The sequence below is a fragment of the Geotrypetes seraphini genome, chromosome 12 (genome assembly GCF_902459505.1).
Source record: "Geotrypetes seraphini chromosome 12, aGeoSer1.1, whole genome shotgun sequence".
Classification (NCBI taxonomy): Eukaryota; Metazoa; Chordata; class Amphibia; order Gymnophiona; family Dermophiidae; genus Geotrypetes; species Geotrypetes seraphini.
The window spans coordinates 111,791,465-111,817,647 of NC_047095.1; the positions used below are offsets into that span (position 1 = coordinate 111,791,465).

Genomic DNA, 26,183 nt, shown 5'->3' on the forward strand with positions numbered 1-26,183 from the left:
CACCGCCACCCCCTTCCCGCGGTCGACAAACCTCTTGCCTCCAGCAGCCGCCGCAGCACTGTAAACACGCTGCTTCGCGGCCTCTACTGCCCCGATTTGCTCTTCCGTGTCCCTGATGACGTCATCAGAGAAACGGAAGAGCAAATGAAGGCAGTAGAGGCCGCGAAACAGCGTGTTTACAGTGCTGCAGCGGCTGCTGGAGGCAAGAGTTTTGTCGACCGCGGGAAGTGAAGGGGGTGGCGGCGGCGGCAAAGGACTAAGGTAGCCAGCCAGACCGCGAGAAGGGTGGACTGAGAGGAACCCGGGACCATTGCAGAGGCTCGTTGCACAGTGTAAATACAGTTGCTCAGTGTAAGGCTTCCTTCGCTCTTCCGGGTCTGCATTATGACTCCTCGATGCGCCATCTAGCGCATGCGCAGTCGTGCGGCCACATCCCGACAGAAAAGGGATCAGGGAACACGTTTCGCTACTGCGCATGCGCAGGCTAGCATTTTATTATTTAAGATGTATGTTCCACTCTTCTTGTACTTCTACAATGATGTAGGTATGTATGCTTTTTTTTTCTAATCCCTTGTTAGCTCTCTCTATATGTTTACAATGGTTTTGTATTATGATTTTACCGATTGTATTTTGTTATCATTTTATAGTTTTACTGAGCCCCTGATGCAGCCCTTGCGTAGGCAGAACAAAGCCGTTATCGGGTCTTCTATGTGTTCTGTGTCTCTGCAACAATAAAAAAATAACTGGACTTTGCTTTGGCTGATCTGCTCTTTTGATCACTTTCTTGGATTTTGCAGACATTTATAAATAAGTTAAATAGCACCGGTCCTAGTAGAGAACCCTTCGAAACTCCACTGTTTACTCTCCTTCATTGAGAAAAATGACCATTTAACCCTGCCCTCTGTTTTCTATCTGATCACCAATTCCTTTTTTTTTTTTTTTTTTTTAAATCTTTATTCATTTTCATATCTTACAACAAGTGTATAATATTCAATCAGAGAATTCTTACAAATCACTTGACATTCTTATATATTATTATCAAAAGCATAAAAAAGAAACCCTCCCTCACCATCCCTTCCACTAGGAATCAACCAATTAAAACATATATCATACATCCCAATCCCATACTAATCATATTCCTATATAATAAAAAGGTGTTTAAAGTGTCTAGTCATTAGAATATGTAATCAGTGGCCCCCAAATCTTTTTAAAAGTGTTATAATTTCCTTGCTGTATAGCAAGCACTCTCTCCATTTTATAAATACGACAGACTGAATTCCATCAAAAGGTATAATTAAGTTTAGTATAATCCTTCCAATTTCCAGTAATATGTTGAATGGCAACCCCCGTCAGTATTAGCATAAGTTTATTGTTATTTGCTGAAATTTGACTCTTTAATCTCTTAGATGTACCGGTGTCAGGTCAAAAGCGCGCCGAGACAAAGGCATGCGCAGACAATTGAGCGCAGCGCGGAGGTGCGCGCTACAGAAAATTACTGTTTTTACGGCTCCGACGGGGGGGGGGGGGGGGGGGGGGGGGAACCCCCCCACTTTACTTAATAGAGATCGCGCCACGTTGTGGGGGCGTTGGGGGTTGTAACCCCCCACATTTTACTGAAAACTTCACTTTTTCCCTGTTTTTAGGGAAAAAGTTAAGTTTACAGTAAAATGTGGAGGGTTATAACCCCCCAAACCCCCCCAACGCCGGCACGATCTATATTAAGTAACCTGGGGGGGGCTCCCCAATAAAAAACCCCGTCGGAGTCCCTAAAAACTGTAATTTTCTTCAGCGCGCGCCTCCGTCTTGCACTCAGTTGTCGGCACGTGCCTTTGTCTTTCGCGGGGTTGTCTATGAACCAGATGTAACAAATAAAATAGTATCACCAATTCCTAATCCACAACTGAACTTTGCCACCTATCCCCTGACTCTAATTTTCTCTCATGAGAAACTCTGCCAAAAGCTTTCTGAAGGACTAGATACATTACATCAACCAGCTCACCTTTATCCACATGTTTAATCACACATTCAAAGAAATCAAGCAAATCAGCATTGTTTTACTTTATCAATACTGGTTTGTATATGTTCACCTACTACATCAATAAAAAAAACATTTCACCTCAAAATTACTGTGGATAAACATTAAATCTAAAGCATGACCTGCAGCATGAGTAGCCTGACATCATATCCTGCTCATGCCATTCCCAATTCCAAAATGGCAGCTGCAGGACGTCAAGGTTGCCATTTTCAGAATACAGCCTGTGGGGACAGGAGCAACTCCTGCCCCGAATGGCCACTAGACCAACAGAGCTTTTAAAAGATATATTCAGGGAGGGTTTATGGGGGAGAGGCAAAGTTGGTGGGCTGCCCATGGAGAGAATGGGCTCTCTTTTTTTTTGGGGGGGAGGGTGCTGGTTGGCTCGGGGGAACAGTTTGCAGTGGTAGGATCCCAGTTTCATTTTTGGTCATAGTCAGCCTCTTAATAAGGACTTATACTTAAGATGAATCTGAAAAAGGTACAGGACATCAAGAAATTTATCAACACATCAACATCATCACAATGACTATGACATGCACTGATACATCAACACAGGAGATAACTACTGCCTGCTTGTGTTCCAGCTGCCTACGTGGACCTGATAGCAAAAAACTGAGGTTGTATAAAATAATTTAAGTTCTATGATCACTGACAGCTGGTTTCCAGGTGTCTTTTATCAGTAAGGGGTGTGTGCTATTTCATCAGATTGCTGTTCATTTTATCATCCTAATGTCTGTATTAGGGATTTTCAAATCTATCCTGAAACTTTACTCATGTTTGCAGTTTGTTTTGCACATTCAAGTTTATTATTAAAATTTGATATAATCGCCTATCAATGAATTGTACGTAATTAAATACTTTTCGATTTGATCTGTGTGGCTTATCGATAAATACTTAGAGGGAAATTCTGGATTCTGAGATTGTTGTTCCCTAGATTCCTTGCCATTATTTACACGTCTAAAGTACTGTTGCTGGGGGGGGGGAGGGAGGGGGGGACTATAGTTGTACACTCACAGCCATTACACAGAAATGATTCTTTCTACCTTAATTCTTCTTCCACCAATGGGAGGATTCTGGACTGATCTGGAAGGACTTGATGAAGGAAATTTAGCAGGTAACATCAAATTTTCCCTTTCTTATTGTCCCCCAGATGAGTCTAGATAATTGGGAAGTAGCAAAAGCAGTAATCATTGAGGGTGGGAACTAGAAAGACTCACAACGAGGAATCGTGAGGACAAGATGTCAGAAGTTCAGCCAAGGGTGTATAGTTAAAAAAAAATCACTTTAAAAGTCTGGTGAAAGCAAGGTAGAAACTAGTGTCTGCAGAAAAACTGGAGACTAGTTTCTACCTTGCTTTCTCCAGACTTTTCAACTCTTTGACCCAAGTGCGTGTGCTCATGGTACCTACTTTTGAGACTCTTGATAAAGGTACGTACTCCGAAACACTGCCAGTGTCGAGTCTTTGAGCTATTGTGTATTATTCTCCAATAACGTGATTTTTTTAACTATACACCCTTGGCTGAACTTCTGACATCTTGGCCTCACGACTCCTCGTTGTGTGCTTTTGTCTCGTCATTGAGGCATGTCCCTTGGCTTCTGATTCAGTTAACTAGAAAGGCTCGACATCAAGATACTAGCCCCAAAGTGTGTACATCCAATCTGTAATGATGTACAAAGGAATTCAACAATTATCATGTTTGCTCCCTTGCAGATCTCTTGAGATGGAATAAAACTAAGCTCCATGAGGGTCAGCCTTCAGCATCAGAGTGCTCCTTGATAATATATGTAGGTTTTATTGCCTCCTTAATCTAGTGGGCCAATGTCACCTTATAAGTAGTCTCTCCTTTTCCAACCCCACTAAACAAGACAAGAAGTCTATCAGACAGACCAATGACTCTTTTCTGTCTTTTTCAGAGAACATAATGTCCACCCTACATCTTACTTATGAAGCTGACTTACACCCCCCCCCATCCCCCCCACTGTCTTCTTAAAACACACTGAGAGTGAAATAGACTGATTTGATCACCACTACACCTTATGGAGAAAAGGAAGGAGTATTTGAAATAAATAGGAAAGGCTCCAAATAGTTCCCAAATTCTTTTTGTCAAACAGATAGTACCAGAAACATTATCTTCAACATAAGATCCTTCAGCAAGGCCTCCCTAAGAGGTTCAAACGGCATCTACATAAGACCAGTAATCCCAGGTTCACATCCCAATTCAATCCCAATACAACCATGCAGCTCAGAGCTCTTAATAGCCTGTTAGGAATCTCACATCATCTGGATGAGATGCCAGAGATCACTCACTAAGTACCTATAGCAAGAGATGGCCACTATCTTAGGGAGACTAGGGCAAATTCCTTGTCCAAACTGGCCTGAAGAAAAACCAAAACCTCTTGAAATAGATGGTCTCAAGGACGCCACCTGCCACACTCCTCAAAAACTCAACATACTTTTATATATACCAGACATTTGGGAGTGGCCAGCATCATAACAGACTGGCTATGTGGACATGCTAACAGACTGATTTACTACTGCTGAATGATATGAAGGTCAGCAAGATGTCATTCGTAATTGCAGGGTGTATTACAATAAGTAGGAGCAATGGTTTGTTTTCCAGGTGTTGATGGAATCAGCATCTTCCCACTTGTGCTGCTTCTTATCATCACTTGTTGACCAAAGAGCCAGGGAAATGGCCCACCATTTAAGATTCATCAATATGACCTTCAGGCAAAGTAGTTTGCCTATCCCTGCATCACACATTTATTTATTTTTAAAATTTCTATACCGTTTTTATCCAACACGATTCACATAAACTATTAAAAATCTATACAAAATAAGAAAATAAAAAAGACCTATTCAATATAGCATAAATCAATTGCTCAGAAAAATGCATTAACAAATAGTTGAGTCTTCAACATTTTCCTAAAAGAATTCCTCTCTCCACATTTTTGAATCTGGCCAACAAGGCCGTTCCATAGTTTAACTCCTGCACATGTTGAAAATATTTTCTTTTCATGCTGCCCTGTTGTGTTTCTACAAAAAAAATATCTCTGTGTATTAAGCCAACTAGTAGTTTACATATTGCTCCTGCTATCTCCCCATCAGCATGTTCCAGTTATCTCTCTATTGTCCCTCCATTTATTCTCCCCACTATGCAGTTCTTATGCCTATGTATTACTTTGTTTTCTCTTGTTGGCTGTTCTCTTACCTTCAAGTACCTTCTGTAGACCCGCACAGCAGTCTCTGGCAAAGGATAGAGACGTACAAACTTTAGGTAGAGCGGCCAAATGCGATGGTGCTGTGTGATGGGGAGGGCTCGGAGGGCTCGGTCAAATGTCCGACGACTACGGGTGATCTTACATTGATCCATAAGGAACCGACAGTAATCCAGCCAGATCCGGGGCATCTGCAAAGGGGACACAGCCCTACAATTAGCATAAGTTCTGCAGAATGATACAACCATACCAGAATAGTCTGCAAAATAAGACAGATACATAACTCCTTATTCCCCCACCACCACCCTGAGATGGTGCGCTGGCTAAGGTGGCAGAGAATAGTGTCCCAAAGAAGCCAGATCTTAGCATATGAAAGGCCTAGTTTGGAGCAGTTGTATCCATTCCCTATATCTTCCAATGGATATCCCCTCTGTATAAAGCGGTGAGACATCGCAAGGGCTTGTACTTCACCATTTCAAATCTACCTTTACATGGCTCACAATTCCATGTTCACTCACTCACATGGCCTGATAATGCCACTTCATTTTCTTACTTTCATTCACCAGGCCAGACATAATTACATAGAGTAACACTGTTCAATCATATTATCTCAAGACCCCTGAGGAAGACGTATTTGTTGGCACATCTATACAATGTTTATTGATCTCAATAAAGACTTGTCATCAAGTACATCACTCCTGCAGTATTTGTCGCCTTCAGCTTGTATAGGTTTGTGCGACTCACAAATGGAAGATTAGATTTCTTTGTTTTTCCATAGTACGGCCCTCACGTCCTGGAAGTGCTGAGGCATAAACTTTGATAATAGAAGAGGGTGGCTGATGCGTAGAATGTGCTCCCGAGGGAGGTGGTAGAGAAGAAAACGGTGACAGAGTTCAAACAAGCGTGGGATGAACACAGAGAATCTCTAATCAGAAAATAATGGGTATATATTGAAGGAACTAAGGCCAGTACTAAGGAACTAAGGCCAGTACTAAGGAACTAAGGCTTGCACAGCATCGATGGGAACGCCACTAACTTGGAACATGAGGATGTTACTGGCCAGACTTTACGGTAGATATCCTGTAAACAGGAAGGTTGGATAGGCTGGAGTGAGCTTGGACGGCAACTTCAGCATTTGGAACCTAGGACAATAGTAGGTGGACTTTACAGGCTATGACTTAGAAATATCAAAGAGACAAAGTCTGGTATTGTCCTAAGTTCCAAATGCTGAAGTTGCCATCCAAGCTCACTCCAGTCTATCCAACCTTCCTGTTTGCAGGATATCTACCAGTAACTCTGTTCCAGCAAAACCACAAGCAAGTTAAAAACTTTGTTACAGCTGGAACCAACTTCTTTTCCAGTGAAGCAGCGCTGAAGTTCCTGAAGGCGGCTTTGGCCTTCAAAATGAAGCCCCATTGGACTTGAATATCACACAGAGCTGTTAATGGGTTTTTGACTTTACACTTCCCAAAGGGTAAGTGCTGTGTTTATTTGTTTTTTCCCAGCTGCATTGCTATATTACACCATTTGTTGCGGTGATTTTTTTGAACGCTGTTTTCATGATTGTACAGCAGCGACTTAACACTTTTTGATTATTTTTATTAGATTTATTTAACATTGTCACATTTGATTCACTTATTAAATATTTATGGGACGGGTCCAGGGATGTTTTCACAACATTTACCCTTGTGGGTTTATTGAGCGTCAACTCTGAATTAAGGGGTTTTACCAATTTTCCCCTTTTCATGAGTTGTGTAGACTGAGGACCCTCCATCACTATATATTCTTACTTCAATTTGATTGGACTTTGTTGTCTACTCGCTGCTGTTACAACTTTTCAAGGGAGAGATTATATATATATCTTTTTGGTTTTGTCTCATCTTTTCCTACTGGGTTCAATATAGTAAAAACCTAGAAGTACCTTATGCATGAACACCAATGCCCTCTCATGGCAGTTGTTCACTTCCTCATAGCCTGGATCTGTGATGCACCTGACTTTCACTTGCTTCCGACGCTGCTTCAGATAATTATACCATAACTTATAGCTGAAAGATAGCAAGAGAAAATGCAAATTAATTTACACCACATGCTCCAGTACAGAAATAAACGAAGAATAACATTTCGCACAGGGCCCCTTCAATCCTTCAATGCAGCACAGACCTGGTGGCTTCCTGCCTCTCATTTACTGACCCTTCTACAAACTGGTCCCTTTTTTTCCCACCTCTTGAGAAGCTTGAGTATCAGTCCTCTACTTTGACGGGCTTGTGGGCAGATAGGTATGTGAGTGGAGATGAACGTGCAGAGTGCATAAGTGAGGTAGGGGCATGGGTAAGAATGAGAATGCATGTGCACATGCACTTGGAGACGTTCTGTGCACTAATGTTGGTGTGTTTGTGGGCTGGGGATATGTAGGAGGGATGCTTGTGCACAGTCCACTGTCTCCCTTGCTTGTACATTTCCAAGTTTATTAATCTTTGATATACCATTTAGCAAAAACATATCTAAACTGTTTATCTACAATTAGAAAATATTAAGAATAAAAAATGTAAAAAGAAAATAAGAGGGGGGGGGGGAGACAGGATATGTTGACTTATTGGAACCAAGAGGAATAAGTGCAAAAAAGTATGAGATTAATTACATTGAGAAAAAAAAATCATAAGAGGGAGGGAAGAGAGGAAAGGGGATTGAAACACAAGGGTAGGGTAGGATTTGCTTCAAAAGAAGCGTTTTAAAATTCAGTATTACCAACTGCATGGAAGCTGATTAGGCTCTTATTGAAATGGAAAAAGTCAGAATGTGTAGGGGTCTTTTAAGAGAAGTGTTTTTAGTTTAGATTTGAACTTTTCAAGAGATGTTTCTAGTCTAAGATCCGACGGAAGGGCGTTCCATATAATGGGAGCAATGACAGAGAAGATAGTTTTACGAGTTGCGTCAAGAAATATTTCACGTATAGACGGGACTGAAAGCTGACTTTAGGTGATGGATCGGAGAGTCCGGGTAAGAGCATAAGGAATAAGAAGTTTATTAATGAATGCCGGTGAATTAGACTGTTTGGTTTTAAACAATCTTTCCTATGATTCTCTTCTCCTTCCCTTCCTCTTTGCTGCATTTCCTAGAATTTACCTCCCTTTGCTTTCTCAGTGTTGTTATCTTCCTCGATTCCCAGCTCTCACCTTTCTCCCAGGTACTCTTCTACCAGCTGCCAAGCACAACCTGGATTCTCCATTTACTACACTGCCAAGTCATGTCGGGGCAGAAATTTGGGCTTTGGCACCTCTTCCATTTGCTATGTTACCCAACCCCAATGCCATCAAGATTTTTGTCATTCTAATTTTTTTGTTCCACAATAATAGCTGAACAGTTCATGAGAACCATTATGAGGCAGAAGGTTGGATCAAAGCACTACCAAACAGTTTGCTGAGGTGTTTGAGGTGAGCTTAGCCTTACAGCAGCAAAGTTTAGCTACTAAAATAGGTCATTTTAGAAAACGTCCAAAGTTGGAAGCACAGAAACATCCATTTTTAAAAGTCGAACTAACAGACATCCCAAAAAAGTTTTTCTGAAAATTGACTACTTGGACGTCTTTTTTTTTTTCCCAAGATCTTTATTCATTTTTCATCTTATAAAAAGTGTTCAATATTACAACATTTAAAAATTATACATGTCACTTAAACAACTTTCAATTAAAATCTCAACAAGAAAAATTTATTCCCCCCCCACCCACCAAGAATTACGAAAATCTTTATTCATCACTCCATCCAATATTAAGATCATAATATAGTAACATTGATATCATATATACATCTCTTACAATTCTTTAAATCACATCTAAAAACACATTTATACCCTTCCCACCCTCCCTCCTCCCCACCAATATTATAATCAAAAGATTCATATCAATATTAACTATTGATCATCCATAATATAACTTAATACCCTCCCTCCCCCCTATGCATAAATGTATTTTCTATGAATAAAGGTGTCTAATCATTGCAAAAATTTGTTAATGGCCCCCAAACCCTTTTAAAATTATTATAACTACCCTTTTGTGTGGCAATAACTCTTTCCATTTTATAAATATGGCTTGGCGAATTCCACCAGAGTGTATAACTTAATCTACTTCAATCTTTCCAATTGCTGGTAATATGTTGTATGGCTACTTGGATGTCTAAGCCGACAGGACGACCAATCCTTAGAATACCTAACTTTATACCCCATTTTCAACCAAGAAAAGGCTAAGTTGAAAATGTCCAGATCCAGACCATTTGGACGTGGGAGGGGCCAGCATTGTAAATACTTGGTAACATGGACATGAAAACAGAGCAGTTGGACATCTTAGAGGGCACTGCTATGAACTTGACATGAAGGATGCCAGATATACCGCATTTTCACGCATATAACGCGTGCGTTATACACGATTTTTACAAACCGTGCATAACCTTGCGCGTTATATGCGTGAGCGCGTTTTACAATGTTTTACAATAGTTCCCCCCTCCCGACGTCCGATTCACCCCGCAGGACCGCTCGCACCACCCCCCGACGTCCGATTCACCCCCCCCCCCCGCAGGACCGCTTGCACCCCCACCCCGAAGGACCGCTCGCACCCCCACAGCCTCCCCACCCCCCCCCCATCATGGAGAAGCTCCTACCGTTCTCCTGCTGCTTCCTCTGCCGGCGGTCCTGGGCCTTCTGTGAGCCCTGCGTCTGCGCTGCTTCCTCTTCCGGCGGTTCCGCCCTTTCTCTGTCCTTCGGGGTGGGGGTGTGAGCGGTCCTGCGGGGGGGGGGGTGAATCGGACGTCGGGGGGGGGGATGCGAGCGGTCCTGCGGGGTGAATCGGATGTCGGGGGGGGGGAATCAGGCTTTTAGGGTGGGGACAGGACTTCAAGGGGGAGAGGAGAGTCGGGGCGGCCAGAGGAGAGTCGGGGCGGGCGAAAGGAGAGTCGGGGCGGCATGCGCGGTATATGGGTTTGCGCGGTATATAAAAATTTCTTTACATAAATTACAGTTTCCCGCGCGCTATACCCGTGTGCGCGTTTTACATGGGTGCGCGGTATATGAGTGAAAATACGGTATATCTTACTTATAATTTGTGGTGAACCCTCCAAAACTCCCTCAAAACCTACTATTCCCACCTGTCTACCATCCCAAGAGTCTTTATGGCTGCAGGTGGCACCTATATGTCAGTACAGTAGGATTTTGGTGGGTATGATGAGCTCATAATTAAAACTATAGATGTTGTGGTTAGTGTCTTATGGGTCTGGCTCCTCCTCTCTATGGTTCACTAGTCCACCCATTTGGGTACTTAAGACACATATGTGACATTGGACTAAGCTTTCCCATACTAAGTGCTGCTGTTCTAGAGATAGGTATGTACTGTTTCATTCAGAATTTTGTGGGGTGGGTGGGTGGGTGGGGATTAGTGACCACTGTGGGAGTGTTGGGGGGTCATTACTTAATCACTCCAGTGATCATCTTGTAAGTTTGGGTACCTTTGTGGCATTTAGATGCTTCTAAAACAGATCTAGCCCAAAACATCTAAGTTTCGTCTAGGATGGCCTGGGATTATCACACGACGTTCAAGTCTAACCCGCCCAAAGCCCTATAGCACGTCTCCCAAAATGCCCCTTAGACCTCTGGACACACAGCGGGAAAAACGCCTCACTAGACGTCCAGAAAGTCAGCTTTGAAAATCAGCACTTGGACTTTCTGGCAATTAGGACGTCCAAGTGCCAACTTATGATGTTTTTGCGAAGTGTTTATTTTTTGATTATAAGCCCCTTATGCTTTTAGGTATGAATGGCTAAATAGTATAACAGTGGAAATAGTTAGGTTCTCTGTTTAAAGTTCTAAGGATTTTCAACACTTCCAGTAATCCATTTAATGTTATGCTGTTGGCCCATCTACCTTCATAGAGATTACCAAATTCATCCCTGCCCTTGCCTCTATAATCAGTGAGAGAGTACAAGAGGAGTAGAAGAATGGCAGAAAAAATAAAGACATAAGATTCACTTATTTTTTTTTACAAATTTACACATGTTCATATTTATTGTATTTCCTTTGATAGACCTGAGAAAATATAAACAGTTTGCTCTAGATCAGTGGTCCCCAACCCTGTCCTGGAGGACCACCAGGCCAATTGGGTTTTCAGGCTAGCTCTAATGAATATGCATGAGAGAGATTTGCATATAATGGAAGTGACAGCTCCATGCATATTCATTAGGGCTAGCCTTAAAACCCAATTGGCCTGGTGGTCCTCCAGGACAAGGTTGGGGACCGCTGCTCTAGATCCTATGGTCAGAGGAGAGAAAAGCTGCAGTCAGGAAACATGCTGCCCTTCCTTCATGCATTTGTACTCAAATGTCTTCAATGGGGAGCAGGAGAAAGAGAAGGAGGCAGAAAGTGTGTTTTGTACCTTCCTGGCAGTTCCTTGAGGGCTCTCTCATAAATCAGATTCAGCACACTGTGGGGAGCATTCTGTTTAAACTCAATGTAACGAATCCAGCATTTCACAGAAAATGGATTGCGAAGGATTTCCTCTTCATATTGTAAATCCTCTTCTTCCTGTAAAAAGGAATTTGGGTTTTTTTTGTTCTTATTACATTTTCTTGAAATAAAATCAAGCATTAGGAATCTTGATAAGAAATCTAAAACAAAACAAGGGGGTTGAGACAGTTGCAGAAGGGACAGTTTTTGGAAGCGGGGGAGTCTAAAAGGAGAAATTCCCTAATATGCTCATATAATAATCACATTTGGGCATCCTTTTACGAAACTGCGATAGCAGTTTCTAAAGTGGGGAGCCGTGCTGAGTTAGTTTACTCCCAGACATTTCTTTTCCCATTTTGTATAATTCTTTCCACCTACAATTGGGTTAGAAATATTAAAAACAAGTAAAAAGAGCAATATTACATACCCTGACGCAAGAAAATTAAAGAAATAAAAAACAAGACCACGAGGATAGAGAAACCAATGAGAGAAAGCCTACGAAGTAGGCACATTAAAGCATAGTTTAAGAAAACTTAAGAGATTACTGAATATAGGATCCTCCAAATTAGTGATCTCCCCCATCCCAAACTCAGATTTCAAATTTTCACAAAGAAATAATCCAAACCCCAAAAATGGGAAATAAATAACAACACCCCTAATTTTTTTTCTCTTCCCCACCAGTGATCCAAGCTATTTCAGATGCTTTGCACCGTCTTCATGATTATGCTCTATTTTGATTCAGTAAACTAAGCTGATACAGCATCATGACTCCAAGGAATACTATAGACAGAACTACTCTTCCATCACTAAAATGTTAGATGAAAATGGTATTTTGAACGGCGGCGAACCCCACTTCACCATAGAACACATTCCCCCCCACCTCTGACACCTCATCCCCTTCCCCCTTACTTCCAAACAGATGCACAGAGGGAAGTGGACTCCCTCCTTCTAGCTTTGAAAATGGGCCTTCCATGGGAGGGGCCTTATACAACCTGGGCCAATCAGAGCCTCAGGTCCTTCCCCGGATGCACCATGAAGGGGCCTAAAGCTCTGATTGGCCCGGATGCATAGGAGGGACCTTAGGCACCATTAGAGTCTTAGGCCCCATCATGGTGCATCCGGGGAGAGGTCTGAGGCTCTGATTGGCCCAAGTTGGATAAGGCCCCTCCCATGGGCCAATCAGAGTCTCAAGCCCCTCCCCAGTGCATTCCCGGGGAGGGAAGGCCCATTTTCAAAGACGCTGGTCAGCTAGGAGGAGGGAATCCATGTCCCTCCGTGCATCTATTTGGAAGTAAAGGGGAGGCCCGGGGCGGGGGAGATGTGTTCTAAGGCAGGGGGGGATCACATCCCTCCATGCATCTATTTGGAAGTAAGGGGGAGTAGAGTGGTGTCGGAGGCGGGGGGAAGTGTTCTATGGCAGGGGGGGTTGCCGCCATTCCGGAGTAGGGGGGATGTTCACCAGCAGCATGGGGTTCTTCGCAGCGAGAGAATTGGCATCATGTGTTTAGCCGGATTTTATGCCAAGTCATTGCACTGTGCATTGTGTCTTTTATCTTGGGGAGAATTCTCAAAACTTACCATGCCTTTAACGTTGGTCAGTAAACCAGCTTCAATTGGTTTAGGGTGGCAGTATTTTTCTGGCTAATTATCAGAACGGCTCACCATGGTCTTTTCTGAGCTTCCTGGCAGACTCCAACTCTGCCATGCAAATGTATTATGAAGTCATAAATATTAAAGTGATAGTAAAATTGGCTCACCAATATTTAAAAGGACTCCAGGTGATTCTTCAAGCGCAGTGCCAGCTTTTGACGACCAAAAATTACCATCTGGTATGGGGGGCACTGGCACGGTACTGTGCAAAATGCATCGCAGGTGTGTTTCTGGCTGTGACTCATCATAAAATTTAAAGATAAAATATACCAGAAGTCAACACAAAAAGGAAATCACCTTAAAAGCACCGGGCTTTTACCTCTTTTGCGACACGTGCGCCTGCTACAGCCGCATGTGACATGCGCCTATGACGTGTGCATACATTGTGCGCCAATAAGGTATGCACATGATATATGTGTCTATGACACAACTTTTCCCAGCACATGGATGCCTCTTACCATGGTTTATTCCAGGGATCTCAAAGTCCCTCCTTGAGGGCCGCAATCCAGTCGGGTTTTCAGGATTTCCCCAATGAACATGCTTTAAAAGCAGTGCATGCACAAAGATCTCATGCATATTCATTGGTGAAATCCTGAAAACCCGACTGGATTGCGGCCATCAAGGAGGGACTTTGAGAATAGACTCTATTCTATGCATATGCTGATCGCTATCACCAGCATTTCATCTCATGTAAATTTGATGAACCTAATTTGCATGCATGGTTTATCGAAAATGAATCGTCTTTTTTTAAATCATTATATTTACGGCCATGATAGCGGCCCATAAAATTTTACCGCCAATACTAGAGAATCTTCCTCTTAATGTCTAATATCTTATCTCTTGTCCAGTTTCCTGTAACGGATTCTTATTCCAGTGGGCACCTGGATTCCAATCTTTTCTTGCTGCACTGGACCATGTTCCAATGTATTTCTGGATTCTAGATTTGTTGCATCATGCATGGCTTGTTTTTCTTATTTTGTATTTCTGTTTATGAACTGCAAGGGTGAATAGTAATACAACTGACTTAGCTTCTGCTCTAAAGACTAGAGAGTTGCTAATTTAAATTTGCCTGTGCTATCTTTGAACGGCATGGAGGTCTGCTGCATCTCACCTCCTCCAAACAGGAAATTCAGAGAGGATGGACTCTAAAATGCTCTCACTCTGCTTTAGTGCTGACCTAGTGACAGCGACAGCAGTAACGCTCTAAAACAAAACAGCACAAATAAGAAGAGAGGAGATTGGATAACTTCCTAAAAGAAAAATCCATACACCATTAAGATGGACTTGGGAAAATCCATTGCTTATCATTAGGATAAGCAGCATAGCTTAAAATGGAATAACTTGTTTGTGCAGGGTTAGACCAACAGTATCTTATGCCATAGGCAAGCCTTCAAATATGACATTCCTCTCCCCTCCATTGTCCAGGTTTTCCACTTCACTACTTGCTCCCTATGCACTCCTCTGGTAGACTCTCCTCGAGTCTCCAGCATCTTCTCTTTCTATTTTTACTTTACCCTTCCCAGGGTGCAGTATCACTCTCCCTTGCCCCAAAAATGTTAGCATCCCTTCCTCATTTCCCTCCCCAAACATCCTGCATTGCCTCCCCAGTATTCAGCTCCTCATGAGAACTTTAGTGTTGCCATACTGGGAAAGACCACAGGTCTATCATATTCAGTGTCCCATTTCCTACAGTGGCCAATACACGTCGCAAGATCCCAAGAGTAAAACAGATTTTTCCATTTTAAACTATTACAACATACACAGAACACTATACTTCATATATGCTATGCCACCATGTATCATTCTGAATTCCAAATTCAGCCTTTTTAGTTGTAGGTCAAGGCTAATTACTTTCAGGTAAATGTGTCTTATACTTCCCCCTCCCCATTCGCAGTTTCGACACTCACAGTTTCACATATTTGTGATTTTTTTGGGGGGACCTCCCCCATAGTTTATGACATTCCCGCCTCTCTCCAGCCTACCTCCCAGCATCCTGGTCTTACCTGGTGGTCTAGCAGGCTTTAGGGGCAGGAGCGATCTTCCTACGCTCCTGTCCCGTGTAGATCGCTAATAAGAAATGGCTGCCGTGAGCTCACGTCGTAGTCTCGAGAGAACTCAAGGCAATCATTTCCTACTGGCGATCTGCACGGGGCAAGAGCATAGGAAGATCGCTCCTGCCCTGAAAGCCTGCTAGACCACCAGGTAAGGCCAGGATGCCGGGAGGAAGGCTAGAGAGAGGCGGGGGTAGGTCAGAGCCAGACGAGAAGTTATTCGCGGTTTTTCTCAATTCACTGTCCGGCTCTGCCCCTATCCACCGCAAATACCAAGGGAGAAGTGTATACACACATATCAATCAAAAACAAAGGAAATCAAATAACTTAATACAATGTACTATATACATAAAATAGAACGTATACCTGGTTTCCCTGAAAATAAGCCCTAGTATGATTTTTAAAGATGCTCCTAATATAAGCCCTACCCCCAAAATAAGCTCTAGTTAAAATCGAACCCTGAAACCCCCCAACACTCCTCGACTCTATCCCCGACACTAGTGTTGCCCAATTCATTACACCAAAAAAAAATCGGACTTGTCAATTCAGTGATCCTCCCCCCCCCCACCCCGGTAAGACCTGACCCACCTCCACTCTGAGACTTCCTAAAGCAGCAACGGTGGCAGGGCTGCTTTGAGGCCTTCCCCCTGCCGCATCAATGATGACATCATCAGTGATATGGCAAAGGGAAGGCCTCAAAGCAGCCCGTTCAGCGTGCTGCTGTCACTGCTGTCTTTTTTGGAGGCCTCGGAGCGGAGGTATGTCAGTCTCACAGTGGGTGGGGTTCTGCTGCACAGGGGAATGGGAGGGAGGGAAAGATGCTGCACAAGGGGATTGGTGAGAGGGGAGGAAAGATGCTGCACAAGGGGGGAGGGGGGGAAGGAAAGAGGAAGAATTGGGGGTGGAAGAAAGGAAGGGATTGTTGTACATGAAAAAAAAATAAGACCCCCTCCCCAATAAGCCCTAATGTGAGTTTTTTTTCCTCAAAATTAATTTAAGACACTGTCTTATTTTCGGGGAAACAGGGTACTAATTGACTAAAGTAAACGTAAAGTATAACAAAAATGCACAAGAGTTGCAGAATCTTTAATCAGAAACGAAAGAATCTCCCTGTTAAATGGAAAGCTTAAAATCTGTTGTTAGGGGGGGGGGGGGGTTTGTACCATAAGTCCTAAAACCAGAAAACAAACAAACAAAAAACCAAAACACCAAACAAACAGGAGGAGGGGTTTAGGCAATGCAACTCTAAAAACACTCGTCACGGTTTCCACTTAATAAGCTAAAGAGAGCCGCAGAAGACTTGGGCCGCGTCGCGATACATTCCGAGAAAGTTCTGGCGAGAGGTTCGGCCCATCACAAGCTGAAACCTTCAGAACAACAACCGAAGCTATCACGTCACACGCAATTGGAACCGCCGCCACCACCTCAAACAACCCCCTCCCCCTTCCCTACCTTCCAATTCATGGTTGAGGGTCGCCCGTGCCCGCTCGCGCGAAGAACGTCTTCCTCTGGGCTCGCCGGAAACAGGAAGTCGTGGAAGGGGGGGCGGGACGCCGGAAGGGGAAACAGCGCGAGCTGTCACTCACGGGCGACTTCGGCTATGAATTAGAAGAGGAAGAGACGCCGGAGTGGGGGGAAGGCGGGGTTTGCGTTGCTAAGCTTCTGCCGCTTTGCCCCGCGTCGCACCTTGGAGACGCTGAGAGTGAGGAAGAGACGCCGGACTGGGGGGAAGGCGGGGTTTGCGTTGCTAAGCGTCTCCTTCTTCCGCTTTGCCTCGCGCCGCGCCTTGGAGACGCTAGGACCGAGGAAGAGATGCCGAACTGGGGGGAAGGCGGGGTTTGCGTTGCTAAGCGTCTCCTTCTTCCGCTTTGCCTCGCGCCGCGCCTTGGAGACGCTAGGACCGAGGAAGAGATGCCGATCTGGGGGGGGGGGGGGGGGGAAGGCGGGGTTTGCGTTGCTAAGCGTCTGCTTCTTCCGCTTTGCCTGGAGACGCTAAGACCGAGGGACCTAAACACTTATGAGCTGCCTCCGAGGGGTTTTAAAGCAAAGTTCTTAGGGCAGCAGAGCCAGAGGTTACCGGTCACACTCCTGGACCTTGCTTCAGCTTGCTGTAGAAAAGGAAAGGAGTGCGGGGTAGGGTTACCTTATGGCTCTAGAAAAAGAGAGGGTTTTTTTTTTTTTTTTCAAGTTTAATAAAAATTTGATTTGTTCGCAAAATCGTAATTAAATGCGATTTACAAATAATAATAAAATTGGTGTAAAAAGAAAAACATTAATCAAACCAAACACAGAAGGTAAAAAAAAATAAACTAGTTAAATACAATTTATAAACAAATAAAAAGGGCAGGGTGATGAAACTTTATTTAGTTTTTAATGCCAACAAAAAGTGCAATACACTTTCTATACAAATAATGATAATCAACCAAGCACTTATAATCAATCAATATTTATACAAAGGATAAAAATTGCTGTCAATGGAAGTAAAACCCGGATTCCTTAATCCATCCTCCTTTTTCTGGTAGTAGTAACCCTAGGGCAGGGGTGTCAAAGTCCCTCCTCAAGGGCTGCAATCCAGTCAGGTTTTCAGGATTTCCTCAATGAATTTGCATGAGCTCTATTAGCATACAATGAAAGTAGTGCATGCAAATAAATTTCATGCATATTCATTGGGGAAATCCTGAAAACCCAGCTGGATAGCAGCCCTCGACGAGGGACTTTAGCATTGATGATAACTGCCCCGCGCTGGTTGTGGCTCCATAACTGTGCAAGGCTTCCACGGCCCTGCTTGCTGAATTGCGCTTTCAGGAACACCTTCTTTTCGTGGTGGAGCGGGTGAAGCATCTGGCCAAAAAATGACACTTCCTGATGGCATCTCTAGAATCTGCCCTTTTATCGTTAAGAGTAAGCGTAGAGAATGAGGCAGGAAAATGATTTGCCCCAGTCCTGTTCCCTTCCACCTAAACCTCAAAGAGTTATGATTTTATTTTTAACTTATTTTATTTTATTAAAGTATAAAAAGAAACAATATTGTGTACAGTTGTCATTTTATAAGCACAAACCCAGAGCAAGGATCAACAAAACCCCTGCCTTCACCTCCACACTCCAGATAATGTGGCAAAGTAAATAAAATCTTGGAGTCCTATGATAACTTTCATAAAAGACATAAAATTCCTTTGAAGTAATGTAATGATGGTTTTAGCCATTGGGCGCTAATGAAACAGTAAATATCAATAACTTTGAGATCCTTAAATATTTATTTCTAATGTGTTGCACCATTCTATATCTATTTTATTTAGCCTATTCAGTTTATAACAGTATACTCAACCTTCTCTATCAATTAGTGCAGGCCTCTCAACTGCATCATGAGGGCACTAGGGAAGGACTCTACAATTATTACACATTTAGTATTAAGAAAATAAATATTTGTGCAGATGTATGTCCTGGATAAGTGGTTGGTTCTCAAAAGCTCATGCCTTAATAAATTGCCGCCAGCCTCATTTTTTTTTTTTTTTTGCTAGAGACTAATGCAGCTCCCTTTTGGAAGTTTCATCAAAAACAGACATGAAATAGAATGAAAAATCTATTTGAAAACAATTTGAACAGGTAACAAAATATAGATGAACATTTTTCACAGGGTAGACAAACTTTTGGAATGGACAGCTACCTGCAGGGAATCCCAGCCAGAAATGATATGCCATTGATGATGTGGGCCAAGACACAGAACTGCACGCAAGGTACTCAAGCAGGAGCAATACAGACAAACTGTTGAAAATTTCCAATACAAACCAGGATTGTCTCCAATAGGATGGCAAAATGTGAAGCAAAGGTCCACAACAACCCCCACCCCCCACAAAACTAGATCAGTAAAAATTGTGAAAGAGAAAACAATTCAAGGGGGTTGATCTTCAAAGATGCTTGTATTCAAACAGAAAATACCAGAAATGACCATGGTGAGTAGTTAGGGTTTTTTGTTTGATGAATACCATCTTTATAGATCAACCTTCTTGCACTGGTTTCTCTTTCCTGTGTCTGGTTTGTCTCTAATAGGAGAACATTCATAAGTGGAAAGTTTCTGGTACACTTAAAAAGAATGTGACCAGAAATCAGTTTTGCACATGCAAACAAATATTTAGCATCCCTTGTTGCATCACAGGATATTTTTCAATACTGAACTGTGCATTAGTTTATAGACACAGTAAGTGTAAACAGTTGAACTACAGCAGTTCTTGCACATCAAAAGGGGTGGCATCATTAGCACACATTGGAAGATTAGGTTCACAGGAAGATCAGTCTTGATCAATTACCCACCTTTATTGTGAAGTCTGTCAAGAGACTAATTTACATATTCTTCTACTCCTTCTCCTCTCACTCTGGGCTGTGCTAGATTTTCTGTCTGTATCAAAATAGTTAGTCAACCCTAGAATGTGTACAAAGAGAGAAGGGACATGGGAATTCTCCCCAAGACAACACAAGTCTGTTCTGCTCAACAAAAAACATGATTAATAAGATTTTGCAATGCTTAGCGAGGTGAAATGAAACCTGTGCAACCAGCATCAACAATTTAAAAGTTATCCAATTTGCAAATCTGGATGGTCGCAGGACTCAAGGATCTTCCGTATGAGGAACGGCTGGGTAAGTTGCAGCTATACTTACTTGAACGCAGAGAGAGGGGAGACATGATCGAGACGTTCAAATATGTCACGGGCCGTATCGAGGCAGAAGAAGATCTCTTTTTTCTTAAAGGACCCACGGCAACTAGAGGGCATCCATTGAGAATCAGGGGAGGGAAATTCCATGTTGACACCAGAAAATATTTCTTCACCGAAAGGGTGGTTGATCACTGGAATAATCTTCCGCAACAGGCAATTGAGACCAGCAGCGTGCCAGACTTTAAGAAAAGATGGGATTGGCAGTGGGATCACTTCATGGGCGTAGTTAGGGGGTGGGTCATTAGTGTGGGCAGACTGGATGGGCCGTGGCCCTTTTCTGCCATCATTTTCTATGTTTCTAATGATGCCACTGCTGCCACTTTTAGGCTGAGCGCCGTGTCCTCAAATTGTCTCTTGACAAATTCCAGTTTGCGGCCCTGGGAGTCCTTTAGAGCCACTCTACCCTCACTGGGAAGGGAGGTACATTTAGAAATTTGCATCACTAGGGAATCCACCTCTGGTGTATTAAACAGCTGCTGGAACTCAGCATCCATTAGGCAAGCTTTGTCATAGACTTGGTTACCTCTCAGTGGCCTCCCAGTGGTCAATTAGCATCCTGGTAATGTCTGGATGTGAGGGAAAGCATCGCATAACAAGTTATGATGGATCCTATGATTCCCTGCAGTGCAGATGGCTTGAACAGCCTGCGCATCATCAGGTCCTCTCCAAGATCCAGAGCTGCCACCTGATCATGGTCTAGCCCATCAAGCTGATTCTCCAAGCACAGATGGCCTCCGATTGCGAAAGCAGAGGCATGGACTCTGAACCATCTTTATTCGAATCCTGCAATGCCTGGGTTCCCAACACTTGAGCATGGCTTTAATTAAGGGATCCCATGCCCTTCATGGGGAGAAGCTCATGCGCCTTTCTCACCGAGACCCCTGAGGAGCCAGGCTGGCTTTTGAGCTTAAAAAAGCTTCATTATATCATATGTATGAATTTGGGAACAAAGCACTGTCCAGGTCGACTGGAGGGATTTGGCAGGATCTCCTGTGGTGCCCTCTGGGGTTTATCCACCAGCACGCAGCTGTGCTTCACTGGGGACACAAACTCTCCATTTTCTAGCTCCAGCTGAAATTTCTGGCCCAGGAAATGTTCTATATGGGCTCCAAACTCCTCAGAGATATGAGGAGGGGTGAAGCCCAAAGCTCCTGCTCCCCCTCACATCACATGGAACAATGACCCCTCCCTCAGACAGGCATCCGCCACAAGTCTGGCATGAATCCAAAGATTCTTCATCTGAGAAGTCCATCTATGCCCTTTTTAATTAAAAAAAAAAAAAAACAACAACCAAAACCCAGGGGTTTTGAGGCAGATGGAGGTTTTTAAAATCAAATCAGGAAATCCAAGATGGCCACCATGATAGTGATTTTAAGAGCCTAAAACAATCCATGGAGGTAAAAATGAAACACAAAAAATTCAGGGAAATAGTTCTTGGAGGTGGGGAACACTGTCAATAGCTTCAGAAACCTCTAAAATTAACTTTTAACGAAACCCCTCTAACCAGAGGTATGAGATTTCTGCCTCAGACTAGAGGTCTGCACAGGAACAGGAACAGGAATCCCCCCCCCCCCCCCCCCCACACACACACAGATCAACACGACTCCCATGGGGACTTCTCCCAGGCCCACAGGACTTCCACAGGTATGGAACTGGGGTTCCTATCTTCCCGACTCAAGGCCTACCTTATTTCCAGTCCAGCGCTGCACTCCATCTCAGTCCCGATGAATCAACAGCATGTCACTTAGGCATGATGCTCATCACGTAGGCAGTAAGCTCAGCACAGGCACACAGTAAGCTGCAGCACAACGGCCAATCACAAACAAACTTATAGTTCTAAGGTCATTTGTGATTGGCCCATTGTCCTGCAGCTGAACCAATGTGTGCCTGTGCTGAGCTTACTGCCTGCGTGATGAGCTCCAGACTGGAACGCTGCTTGCTTCTGTGTCTCTTCACAGCCTCGGCGTTCTTGGCCAGGTGAGTCCTGTGCAGGGGAAGGGTTGGAATGCTGCTTCTGTTACGGAAGGACGGCGGTTGTTGCATTGACCGTCTTCTCCTGTCTTCTGACCTTCTTCTCCCCCCCTTAGCTTCTCGTAACGGGGTAAAATAGGTCCTTTACCGGGTAAAGTGGTGAAGGTGCTCGGCAGGAGTCGGGCACTTAAAAAGACCTGGTTTTGCCTCTCTGGCGTGCATGGTAAAAATCAGAGCGGTATAACTGATGCCATGGGAAAAGCCAGGAGTGGATCAACTTCTTTGGTTGGCTTTTCCCATGGCATCAGTTATACCGCTCTGATTTTTACCATGCACGCCAGAGGGGCAAAACCAGGTCTTTTTAAGTGCCTGACTCCTGCCGAGCACCTTATTAAAAAAGAAAGGGGGTGTTAAAAATATTGCATTTTATTGTTGATTTAAATAAAGGCTTTAAAAAAAAATCAAAACTTTCTGTAGTAATTGCTGCTTTTTATGGGGACAGGCAACTTTTAGGGGGGATGGGTGGGATTCTTCGCGGGGACGGGTGGTATTTCTATCCCCACGCAACTCTCTACCTCAGACAAGCCTGCCAAAGTGAAACCAGCTTGTTTCTTCAGACTGTGGTCTAGTACCCCTCCCCATGGGAATGGACCCTCAGACCCCCACCAGAGTCCGCACGATGTCATGGGATAAGGAATGCAGTCGATTCCGATCCTGGTACAAAACCAACATGGAAGCTGCACAACATAGAAAATAGATGGCTGATAAGGGCCACAGCCCATCTAGTCTGCCCACCCCAATGACCCTCCCCTACCTTTCTCTGTGAATAGATCCCACGTGTCTATCCCATTTGGCCTTAAAATCAGGCACGCTGCTGGCCTCAATAACCTGAATTGGAAGACTATTCCAGCTATCAACCACCCTTTCAGTGAAAAAGAATTTCCTGGTGTACGCAAGCCCACTGCAGACAAAACCTGCTCCCGAGGGTATTGTCCCTGAGCCTTCGGACTGTTAATACAGGCTGGCCACACAGGAATCGTGCAAAACATGTACCTGCGGGCTACATACCTCTTCCCTGAGTCTGGATCTTCTCACAGCCAGAGATGTCTCAGGGGAACCAAGAACCTTTGCAGCACCAAAATGCCTTGTTTACGGAAGAAAAACCCCATAAAAGAAAATACCAACTTGAGCAGAACAGAGAAGCTCCTACAGCTTCACCGTAGAGAGTAAGACTGAGGAAATCCAGCATAGCCCAGAATGAGAGGAGGAGGGGCAGAAGAATATATAAATTAGTGTCTCTACAGACTTTGAAGTAAAGCAAGCATGCAAAGGACTAAAAGTCCTTCTCTTCCTTATAGATGTAGGACTTGAGTGTTACCAATAATGACAAATTATCAGATCCTATAGTTGCTCTCACTGTGTCAGTGTAAGTTCCTGCTAGGAATATAAGTTCATAGATGCATGGGTATCCAACCGGAACTGGATCTATTTGTAAGGATTAATCTAAGTCATATCAGGTGGCAAATCATACATACCGTATCTCGACTTCTCTTTTTCGTACCTAGCCATCATAAAAAAACCACCACCAAAGCACAACAAAAACCCAGCACTGGAAAAGATATCTTCAGATGCACAGAACAATCAGACCACAGACAAGCAACCCAGTAGGGCGTTCTACTCTCTCCATATGCACATACTCCTGTGTTACCAAATAATAAGAGTATTACAAAATGTTTGTCAAATTTCCTCATTTACTTTTATATACAAATAATTGCAAAATCATTTAAATAGCTTCAATATATATATATATATAGAATATCTATGTATATATGTATATATAAATACAAGTCCAAGGAGTTTATCTCTTCCTTGTGTTTCCCATTCCCATTAGTATTTTCACATAATCCCTTCATTCAAAAAGGTACAGACCCCAGTCAGAAGACGACAGTCCTCTGGGCAGTAATTATAGGAAAGACAGCCCCCAAATAATAAATCAAGATAATAAAAATTCTATACATTTGACAATTTCATAGGCAAGGCAGTAAGTAACCAAATGATTTTGCATATGGAAAGAAACTTTAGTGGATGGTTTCCTCCCTACAAAAGTTATTAAACAATGTTCAAGAGGGACGAGGGTATTTGTTACCCTTTTAGCCACAAATTCTTGATCCAAAGCCTCTTTTCCAGAATCCAGCGGTTTGCTCTACCTGGAAAAGGTGAGCTTGAAGCCAAGCACAGTTGTTCCTTGTTCATGTTCTTCCCATGACATAGTGAAGCAGAGGGCAATGTTCTCACTCCAGTGAAATCAAGTTCTTTTAAAGATTAAAAAAAACAAAATTTTAAGTGGCTTTAATGAATATGTGAGACACAGCATGCCACCATAAAAATGAAAACGTGAATGTGTGTATAAGAGTGGACAAAGGGGTCCTTCACTAACCAGACTCTACTCTTGCTTTTGCCCCTACCTTCACAGGACATACTGGAACTAACTCCTCTGTCCTTGTACCCAGTGAAAACAAATGAAATAAAAAAATACTCATGTAACAAGGTTGTGGACTCTATAGTATTAGATGAAGAAAACTTAAAAAATCTAGTTGTTTTTTTTATAATTTTGTACTGGGGGAAAAAGAAAATAAAATCAGTTCAACTGTTGGTAATGATACATTTTTGGGCAGTCTGGTTTCTGGAGATAGGTATTAGAAGGGGGTAAGAAGGAGTGGCTGTCTTATCACATCTTCCCTACAGCACCACAACATCACAAATATCTAAGCTAAAAGAAAAAAACCCAAAACAAAACACACATACATACCACAAAAACATTCAGAACAGCAAAGAGAAAGTAAAAATACATATGCATGGGAAAAAGAGGCTATTTCTTTCTTCATAAACCAGTCATAAAAAGGACTTAACTAGCTATTTCAAGAGAATTAATTGGTGAAGGGGCAAGTTCATACAGCTAGATGTTACTTATCCATTTCTGCTACCCAGCTGTCCTTTTGCTCCTGTTGGCAAGAATTACTATCACCACACCAGCTGTCTACAATATTGGGGAAGGGACAGAACAGTAACCTGGGCATCCTCTTTTTCAGTCTCAAGTGCTCACAGAAACTGACTTAAAATGCAAGAGGGCATCCCTCTGTTTTGGTACCCTGAGCAATTGCTCTGCTTATCCATTGCCTGCAGCAGCCCTTGCATGGGTCAACAGCAGGTGAAGGAGTATATTACTTCTTGAATATACTGCTATGGTTATCCTAAACATGTAGGTCAAGCAAATTGAGGTTTAAATTTGACCATTATTAATTTTTTTTTTTGGTTGGTTGGGTTAAGTGTTGAAATCTTCCTAACTCTTCCCTAGCAAACACTGGATCATTTAAGGACACCATAATCTTATCATATGCAGTTTTTCCATAGTATCTCTTCCTACATTCCCCACTCCAAAGACTATTTAGGGGGTGCCTGGTTTCTGGAGTCCCTTGTGCCCATCAGTACTGGATTATTTGAAACTATTGTGTTTCTGCAATCTCTAAGTTCCCCTTATGGATTTATTTGGTGTGGCAAGTTTTTCAGGAAGCGTGCTAACTTTGCAGAGTCTGCCACTCCAACTTCAGGGATTATTTGGGGGTGCCAGGTTTTTTGGGAGTGGTAGGCCTCTTGCTCTGCCACAAGTGGCCCTGGATAGTGAAAGCATCCACACTCATTGACATGGTCTTGCTTGGAATCTGGGTAAAGCGTTTGCGGTCTGAGCTGTATTTGTAGATGCCCTCAATCATGGCCGGAGTGATGACGCGAGGACCAATTCCAGTAAGGCGAGTGAACTCATCATTCTCTGAAGAGAAGGTATATATAGCCCGAAACTGACAGCTAGTGTCACGAAACAGCACCAAAAAATGATTTGCTTTGCTCTTCTCGATTTCCTGTCAAAAGAACAGAGGGGTGGGGGTTAGGGAAAAGCAAAAGACAAGAGCGATTTATATTCTTTCTAGGCCTTCCTGCAAAACCACTGCCCACACACCCAGCCTACAACAGAGCTCCCACTAAATTAGTGTCACATTTGAAAAGAAGGGT

At 43.2% G+C, this 26,183-nt stretch overlaps 2 protein-coding genes across 4 annotated transcripts in view; both read right to left on the reverse strand.

The window, feature by feature from the left end:
• The window catches only part of XAB2 (XPA binding protein 2), a 106,014-nt gene extending 88,967 nt beyond the window's left edge, over positions 1-17,047 (reverse strand). The window contains exons 1-4 of one of the 2 annotated variants that reach the window (XM_033916022.1): positions 16,891-17,047; positions 11,667-11,815; positions 7,176-7,299; positions 5,248-5,445 (exon numbers count right to left, since the gene is read on the reverse strand). In XM_033916022.1, coding sequence (XP_033771913.1) covers positions 5,248-5,445; positions 7,176-7,299; positions 11,667-11,815; positions 16,891-16,902 — 483 coding nt within the window. In that variant the 5' untranslated portion in view covers positions 16,903-17,047. Of the gene's footprint in view, positions 1-5,247; positions 5,446-7,175; positions 7,300-11,666; positions 11,816-13,494; positions 13,928-16,890 lie in introns of those variants that run through there. The other variant, XM_033916024.1, reaches the window with a different exon arrangement.
• An 8,464-nt stretch (positions 17,048-25,511) lies between these two features.
• CAMSAP3 (calmodulin regulated spectrin associated protein family member 3) overlaps positions 25,512-26,183 on the reverse strand; it is a 198,659-nt gene continuing 197,987 nt past the window's right edge. For both annotated transcript variants that reach the window (XM_033916157.1, XM_033916158.1), the window contains one exon: positions 25,512-26,032. In XM_033916157.1, the coding sequence (XP_033772048.1) occupies positions 25,730-26,032 (303 nt within the window). In that variant the 3' untranslated portion in view covers positions 25,512-25,729. The remainder of the gene's footprint in view (positions 26,033-26,183) is intronic.